The sequence below is a fragment of the Prunus avium genome, chromosome 8 (genome assembly GCF_965620075.1).
Source record: "Prunus avium chromosome 8, drPruAviu1.hap1.1, whole genome shotgun sequence".
Taxonomy (NCBI): domain Eukaryota; kingdom Viridiplantae; phylum Streptophyta; class Magnoliopsida; order Rosales; family Rosaceae; genus Prunus; species Prunus avium.
Window position 1 is genome coordinate 28,478,406 of NC_142291.1, and position 9,314 is coordinate 28,487,719.

Below are 9,314 nucleotides of genomic sequence, written 5' to 3' on the forward strand. Positions count from 1 at the left end.
TCAAAAATGCAGTCATATGAACTCTAACATTAGGTCTCTGCGTACCTCTCTGGCTTCCTTTCAAACTATTGCCCCCTCTGAAGCCATTCTACATAGCAAGAAATTAGTTGCAAATGAACTTGGCAGGTTACTGGAACTCGATGAACTTTATTGGCGCTTACGACCTCTTGTCAATTGGCTGCAAGCTGGTGACCGTAACACTTCATATTTTCACAAGATTGCTAATCACAGAGCCAAAATTAATTCTATGGCATAGATTTTCGATGCTAATAAAGTATTATAAAGTGATCTCGTGAAGATTGGTGCCGTATTTCCCAACTATTATGATCATCTATTTTCTTCCGCATGCACAACTATGAGTAATGAAAATTTTGAGGCTGTTACTACCTGAGTTTCTCAAATGACTCAACGGTATCTGTCTCTACTTTTCACTCGGGAGGAAGTGGAAGTTGCTATCAAATCTATGAGGCCAACTAAAGCTCCTGGTCCTAATGGGATGCCAACTTTATTCTATCAGCGTTACTGGAGTATTATTGGTTTAGATATATGTCAGTTTCGTTTAGAAATTCTTAATAAGAGTGGTGTGGTAGCTGATTTCGACCATATTGGTCGTTCCTTGCCATGAACGATATTTGGGTCCTTCCTACTATAGCCGGAAAAAATAAAAAACATATGTTCCAAGCTATCAAAGATCGCATTTGGAAGAAGATTTCAGGATGGGAAGGTAAGCTTATTTCTAAAGCTGGGAAGGAGGTGCTTATTCAGGCAGTGTGTCAGGCGATGCCTACCTATTCTATGAGAGTCTTTCATCTACCAGCTCACTTATGTTCTGAAATTGAGAGTATTTTTGCTCGTTATTGGTGGTTCAAAGGAAGTGAAAAAGGTATCCATTAGAAGACCTGGAAGGTTCTGAGCAAGCAGAAGACTGAAGGACGTCTTAGTTTTCGAGAATTGTTTGTTTTAATCAAGCTTTGCTCACCAAAAGAGGGTGGCGTCTCCTGGAATTTTCCAATTCCCTCATTGCTCGGATGCTCAAAGCTCGGTATTTTTCAGATTCTGATTTTCTACATGCCCAAAGGGGTTCGACACCTTCTTTAACCTGGCAGTCGATATTATGGGGTCGTGAACTCCTCTCGCGTGGTCTTCAATGACATATAGGTGATGGCCGACTTGTGAACATCTATAGTGATCAATGGGTACCTCACCATCTTACATTTACTTTTCAATCCTCTCATTGTCTCCCTGTGGATTCCAGAGTCACTGCTTTTATTACTGCTAGTGGTCACTGGAATGATTCTGAGATCTATCATTTAATCTCCTTCCCTGAAGCTGAACTCATTCTATCTATTCCACTGAGTTGCAATATTGGTGATCGTTGTATTTGTCATTTTACTCATAATGGTCGGTATACAGTTACGAGTGGATATTGGACTGCTTTGGAATTTCAAACTCAAATGGCCTCTTTGTCTATGTCCGAGTCTTCCTCTTCCGCCTCTCAACAGTTATGGAAGCATCTAGGGAAGCTCAAAGTTCCACAAAAAATGGAACATTTCCTCTGGCGTCTCTCCCACAATGCTCTCCCTACCCACTAAGTGCTTCTTCAACGGAAAATAGTCCAAGATACTACTTGCTTTCGTTGTATGGGTCTTACTAAAACTATGATGCATGCTTTCACAATTGCACAATCAATTCTTCTGTTTTGGGCCTAATGGGTTGGGCTTTACTTCTCGCCACTTTATCCTATCATGATGCTGGAATCTGGTTGTTGGCTATATAGGACATCCTCCCTAGCTCACAACACTTTTTATTTACTACTACTCTATGGTTCTTATGGAATGACCAAAATGCAGCTTTGTTTGGTTCTCCTGTCTTGCCCCTATCAAATAGTTTTTAGTGCAAAGAATTATAATGTTGAGTATCAGAAGGTTTTATTAATCCATCATAGGTGGTCTTCTTTGCCAATTCCTAATAAAAACTGGCAATCTCCCCCTCATGGTCATTTTAAACTCAATGTTGATTGTGCACTTAGCTTGAGTTCTGGTTTACGTGGGGTCGTAGTAGCGGTCAGAGATTCCTACAGTCGTCTTTGTGGGGCAATAGCGATGCATGCTCCTAGCTTGCTGTCAGTCCTGGCTACTGAGTTGTATGCTCTCAAAATTGGTATTTCTTTTGCAGTGGATGCTTCTCTCACGCCTCTTATTATTGAGTCTGACTCTTCGACCGCTAGCCATCTGATCTTTCAGGATGATCCCTGTTATGTTGCATAAGGGGCTCTCGTCGAAGATATCATATGGCTCCTTGCCTCGCTCCCCTCCTACTTGGCCCGCTTTGTTCCCCATATAACTAACGGAGTGGCGAATCGTCTTGCGCGCTTCAATCTTGGTCAAAAGGCCTTAGCTTTTTGATTTTCTGACCCACCTCTTTGGTTACAGGATTGTCTAAATGAGGACTTTTCTGAATGTACTGTGGCTTGACTCTCTTGTAGTCTTGGTGTGTGTGGTATTCTTTCCTCTTCTGGGGTTTTATCCCATTGAGTTTTCCTCAGAGAGGTTTTAACGAGGCCACTCTATACATGCTTTATCCTTGTAATGCTTTGATTTTCTAATAAAATCCATCATCTTTTCAAAACAAAACAAACAAAAAAAAAACTCTCAACTTATTCTTAACCTCTTTTCTAAGGAATATGAAAATTCAAGCCACTTTTCACATTATTTGATGACCACAATTTAAGAAAATCGAGTGTTGCAATGCTTGATCAGTTTGTCCTTTCAAAGAATGAAATTGAAAACAATAAAAGAAATTTGGCCCTTTTCACATTCAATTATTTCAAAATCACAATCACGACTGATTGCGATTTGCACAAGATAAAAAAGTCTATAAAAGTTATGATGAGATTCAAGAAAGTAAATGAGAGTAGCCACAAAAAAAAACACAACTAAATGATAAATTAAAGCAACGAGTAATGCTATATTTACCACTGATAAGCCTATATTTTATGCCTCCATTACTTATTTATTTGTTAATTTTCTTGGATTAAATTGGTTGTTTTAATTGGTTTGTGAGATTTGTGAAGGAATTGTGAGATATGAGAAATTAAGGTAAAAAGGGGCAAGAAGATGAAGATTGAAGATTAATTAAAAAGAAGCCAAGTCATTCCTTTTGTTGCAAGGAGTGTTGTCAAATTTCCTAATTCAAGATTGTCAAGTCTTACCAAGTCAAACAGGGAGAAATAAATAAGACCCTATATTAAAAGGAATCTTACTTTTATAATAATTGTAATTATACCTTAGATAGGTAGGATTTGTAGGAGTATTATAAATAGGGAGTTTAGGCCATTAATCATGTTTGTACCATATCTGACCCTCTACTCGTACAACGACACGTGGATCTCATAAACTCGCCCAAGTACCCAAGGCCTCGGACAATCGGCATCGGCCACCGATGGCATTGTCTCAAAGCTGCGAACAGCCATTACCCGCCCAACTCGTCTACAATCGGCATCCCTTACCGATTGTAGAGAATCAACCTCGAAGTACCCGCCCAAAATATCTAAAGACTCGTGTCGACCTCAGAAGGCCTTCCCACGAGTCCCACATCGAAAATGAGTACTAAGAGCACACAAGATGCCCTCTATAAATAGGCCCCTTCCACTACAATACAGGGGTAAGACTTTTCAGCTTGACTTTTATACTTCTATATGGTCAACAGCAAGAGCTCTTAAAACAACAAACTTACTTCGGCATCGGAGGGTCTTAGGCTGGTTCCACACCGGTTCCATAGACCTTACGAGTCTCGACTTCTTTCTATTCAGGATCGGCATCCAAGGACAGGAAGAATCGGCATCCAACACTCAATCGATCTCCTAGATCGTCCACATCTCTTGTAAGTTGCACTCATCTCTATCTGTTCAGATTTAGCGCCAACAAATCAAAGCCTCATCCACCATCAAATTCCACACATTCATACTCATAGCCGAAACACTCAAAGGAGAATACAAAGAGAGCTTGCTCAACCTTGGCGTTCTACTTGGAGAATTTGGTGCCTTCCATGTCTTCATCAACCATCATGATTCTCAATAAATCCTTCATGAACTAATTTATTTTACTAGGACTACGATGTAGCCTAGCTATGAATACTCAAATTCTTTGATATTGTTAATTTTATTTATCTATACATGTTGAGTGCTTGTTACCGTTCTTAATGCTTTCAATTAATTGACCATTAAATGCATGATTGGAAGAATTGGGTTAAGACCGGAAGGAGATTCCTAATAAAAAGCTTCCTGTAACAAGTAGCATAAATTACATAGCCGACTCGAAAGATTAGGTTATGGTTTGTGTAGTCTTTAATGTTTTCCACAAATCTTAATGGGTTCTTAGCCATTTAAATCCATAACTAGGAATAGAGTGGGTTGACGGTAGACCTGGCAATGTTGCACACAATATGTTAACACGATACGAATTCGCTTGAAATTATCAGTATTTGGATTGAGTTTAACGGGTCGAGTTGAAAACGGGTGAACCCGTTAGCCACTCGTTAAGTTAACGGGTCGTGTCGGGTTCATTTGCGAATATTCATTATCCACCTATTAAGGAGGGTAGTTTTGTAATTTTGTATAACAATTCATATTAAAAAAACAAAAACACCCACCCAACTTCACTTTGTTTTTTAATCTTCTCTCTCTATCCTTTATTTTTTATTCTTCTCTCTCTCTCTCTCTCTTTCTTTTTCCTCTTCTTTTTTTTCATCTTCTTCCCTAGCACAATTTTCTTCTTCCTCCCATTTTTTTTTTCTTCTTCTTCTTCTTTCCCCAGTTTTCTTCTTCTTTACATTTTTTATATTTTCTTCTCTCTGTGTTTCCTTCTCATGAGTGTATTTCCTTCTCTCTCTTTTTAGAATCCAAATTTCTTTTCTATGGATGTAAAAGTTGAGAACCAGTGAAGAACTTCTTCCTTGTCCATCCATGTGTGTTGGGGTTTTGACTTTTGAGTGGTGGTTGGTTATGGTGTTTATGAGATGGAAATTGGGGCAGAGGACAGAGATAAGGGGTTGTTGGCTGGGCTCGGAATCGGTGACAGTGATAGTTGTTTTTTTGTTTTTTTTTTCGGTTTATTATTAACAGGTCGTGTCGGATATTTGCGAATTGTAACGGGTCGTGTTTGGGTCCAGTATTTGTCACCCGTTAACTTAATAGGTTAACACGAACACGACCCGAAACTCGTTAACACGACCCTTTTGCCAGCTCTAATTAACAGTACGGAACACAATTAATATAACTCAAAAGAGATTATTGGTAAGGCAAGGGAAAACGATTGTCAACTTGTTAGATAATTAATATTGACAAGTTAGAAGGATTTGGGTAGGATTAGCTAGGTGAAATTGGTGTCCTAGTGTTTTATCATCTTTGTTTTCATCTTTTACATTATTTACTTAATCTCAAATTATTTTACTTGCTTAATTAGATTTTAATCATCATAAATCTCTTATCGTTTAATTCAAATATAATTAGAAATAAATCACTCTAGTATTTAATAGATTAACTTGATCCATGTTGGAACGATACTATATTTACTACTACACTAATTTGAACGATATTGTGCACTTGCATTTAATCACATCAACCACTTAAATTTGCACAATATAGGCACCTAAAATAGAATGGACCACCTATTTTAGGCGGAAAATTATACCAAAAAAGAAAAAGAAGACACAAACAGAGAAAAAGTTGAACCAACATCAACATCAAAAGGAACTATCATATATACACCATAATCTTCGTCCAAATATATATATACACGATAATCAAAATGTAGCTCACATAGTCTTCATTTTTTCACCCCAATTATTGGAGTTTGTCCTTTCCCTTTTCCAGGAATGTATTTTTAAAAAAATACAACTGATCCACTTGGTCTTTTATTGTTTTCTTTTTCGTTTCTAATTTTTACAACGGCTACGAAAATTCTTATCACACCCGTACATAATCACATGCATATATAAGAAGAACCACCCCCTCTGTCCTATTATCTCTTCTTTGTTTTCGAATAATGCATTAATAGAATATTTTTTTTGTCAGAATATTCATCTGAGTTTGTACGATTTCACTATATCTCTGCCGGGTTCCTTAATTTTAATTGAAATATGATGTTTTCTTAACTTATTCGTGCTTGGAAGAAATTTATTTATATAACTTTGTTAGTTAGAACGTTGCTATATGTTTATTCTTGAGGATGATTACTACTTGGAGAAACGAAATCAAAATTAATTCATATTTTACCAAAAAAATTTGACTCATATAAGAAAAGCAAAGGTGCAAGTAACAGTTCTTAATAGGACACGTTACTAGCCTCAACTAACATGTTTTTGGTGGTTTGGGTGTCAAAATCACAAGTCTATATCAAAAGTTGTCGGCATTCATATGCATCTCATTTTATATTATTATTATTACTTCATTAATAATATCTATATCGATTGTGGCCCTATTCTCATTGCTTTGGAAAAGTACAAATAAAAGTTGCAAATGGAAAACATATTTTGAAGCACAAACTTGTACACAATACATATCTAATTAATTTGATCTGAACTTTGTTTTTCTTGATTGCTTACAAACTCATTTTTCCTCTCTTTTTTCGAAAACCCTTTCATCTTTTGCTTGCCGATTTAGAGAAGAAATACTTGTACTTGTGAATTACATATAGCTGAAGCATACAATAACTTTTCCACAAAAGAGTCTATATCTACCATCAAGTGGATTGACTAATAATCTAATTAGCTAGCCCTCTTGTTCCTAATTGGATTTGAGGGTTGTTGGGATTATTGTTGCCATCACCATGATCAACTTGCTTCTTCTGTTTGAGGAGTGCATTGGCTTTTCTCCACCTGTAGAATTTTCCAAACAAGACTTCCATGTCCTCAAGGGTTCTACCCTGTGTTTCTGGGAGCATTGTGAAAAAGAACGTCCAACCAACCGCTGCAATTGCCGCAAAAAGAAAGAAGGCCCCGCCAATTGTGATAGCCTTGTACAGAGAAATAAAAGTCATCGAGAGGACCCCACTCACCACCCTGTTCACGGCCACTCCTATACTGCAACCCTGAGCACGTAGCTGCAACGGGAAGATCTCAGAGCTGTAGACCCATGTGATGGGGCCCATCCCGATCGAGAAGAACGCGACGTATGCTAATACCATGGTCAAGGACAAAGCAATAGCCCACATGATCTTCTCCTCGTTGTGATCGATAATCGTAAGGCCCAAACCGAGACTTGCAAGCGTGAATACCATGCCGGCCACACTAGTTAGAAGCAACGGACGTCGTCCGATCCGATCGAGCAGAAACGTGGCTACCAAGATGAAAACGGTCTTGACGAATCCTACGGCCACGGTGCAGAGTAGGATTCTGTCGGCACCCTTGATCCCAGCCTTCTCAAAGATCCTTGGGCTGTACAAAACGACGGCGTCTATACCTGACGCTTGCTGAAAGAAGTGTAAACCAACGGCACACATTAAAATATGACGGACGGCCGGTGTTGGACGAAGGAGCAACTCTTTCCACACTTCTTGTCCTTGGCTGCGCTTCTTGACCTCAACGATGTCGTCGTTGCAGTGTTCGGGGATGCCGGCGGCTTCTTTGATTTCGCCTAGCCGAAGCTTGGACTCTTCTAGGGAGTCTGAGGTTTTGTCGAGGACTTTCCTGGCGTCGCCGAGCCGACCCTGCATGACGAGCCAACGAGGCGACTCGGGCATGGCTAAGACGCCGACGGCTAGGAAAATAGAGGGGATGGCTCCCACACCGAGCATGAGCCGCCATCCCAAGTGAGTTGGGAGCTTTGAGAAGCCATAATTGGACACGTAGCCGAACAATATCCCAGCATTGATAAACACCTATTTAAAAAAAGAGAAACTAATCAATTAAATATTTTATTAACAATTTACATTTCACAAAAAAAGTGATTTGTTACAACAACAAAAAAAAGTGATTTTGTAACAAACAAACGTTACCCTATTAAATATGATTTCATATTTGAGTTTTTCTATAGCACATGAAAAGTGCTTTTATAAGCTCATAAGCACTTTTATAAACCAAGCAAGAAAAATTCTTTTATTTTTGTTATGATATGAAAATACTTTTAACATAGTCTAAAAAGTTTCCAACCAAACTTCTCAAACCTTCAACCTTCAACCCAAAACGAAAATTCCCAAGTCCCAACCATCTCCAAATTTAAAAGCAAAGAAATCATTGGATACTTGGGTAAAATCGAAAAGTATATGCTAAGCTTTCTTGAAGATAATATCCAAGATTGTGGTTAAACAAAGTAGGAAGAAAAGAAATAAAGAAACAAACAAAAAAACAAACCTCTGGGAAAGATGTGAGGAACCCACGAGACGACGCCGGAGAGACCTCGGCGGTGTAGACCGGAGCGATCATGAGGGCGTAGCCGACGCCAATTCCGGCGACAAACCGGCCGAACATGAGAAAGGCATAGTTGGGGGCAAATCCCATGAGGAGAGCTCCGGCGAAGAAGATGGCTCCAGCAAGGACTATGGTGTACCGACGGCCGATCCAGTCGGAAGTTCTGCCAGCTGCGGCCGAGCCGATGAGGGAGTAAAGGTTCAGAATACCGACAAGAACCTCAATTTCTACGTCACTGACTTTGAGGTCCTTTTTTATGTAGATTACAGCTCCACTCATCACACCAATATCTGTACAGAAAACCAGCAACATCAACACATGCATGGAGGCAGCTTTGTTTAGAAACTTTCTAAAAACAAAAACAAACATAAAAGCTTCCAACAGTGTTTCCCATTTTTTTGGAAATAACATTAATCGGTCTCCATTAATTTCTTTAACGCATAAGAACATAGAGAAAGAAGAAAAAAAAACACATCAAAATTAAGATTGCTTTAATAATTGAAGTATCAGACTTGGTGGTTAAGAGTAATTATCCAGATAAGAGGTAACGCTTCCGGAACCCACAAAAAAAAAAATTGAAGCTGAAGTTTTAAGCATATTTACCGTAACCAAGCAAGATGGAAGTCATGGAAGCCAAGATGGCACAAGCAAAGGCGTACTTGTTTCTCTTTGGCTTCACCGGGGGATCAAAGTCTGCTATGGTTTTCTGGGGTTGGCCGGAGACGGCGGCATTATCTTCAGCTCTCCGGTCAGCCATCTTCTTAGAGACAGAGACAGAGACTGGACAGTTGCCTAGTAAAATGGCCTCAAATTGCAGAAGTGAAATCTAGAGAGAGAGAGAGAGATTTATGTGGACATGAAAGGAAGCAGAAATGGTAGTGGATATGCAGAGTTGGGTTTTAAGCTGT

General features: G+C 39.0%; 1 protein-coding gene across 1 annotated transcript; it reads right to left on the reverse strand.

Moving 5' to 3' along the window:
* Positions 1–6,544: 6,544 nt before the first annotated feature.
* On the reverse strand, positions 6,545–9,314 carry LOC110744790 (polyol transporter 5). The gene is made up of 3 exons (XM_021944806.2): positions 9,010–9,314; positions 8,350–8,696; positions 6,545–7,877 (listed from the first exon to the last, which is right to left on the reverse strand). Exons 1-3 carry the CDS (start codon positions 9,161–9,163, stop codon positions 6,762–6,764), a joined length of 1,617 nt encoding a protein of 538 aa, XP_021800498.1. The 5' UTR covers positions 9,164–9,314; the 3' UTR covers positions 6,545–6,761.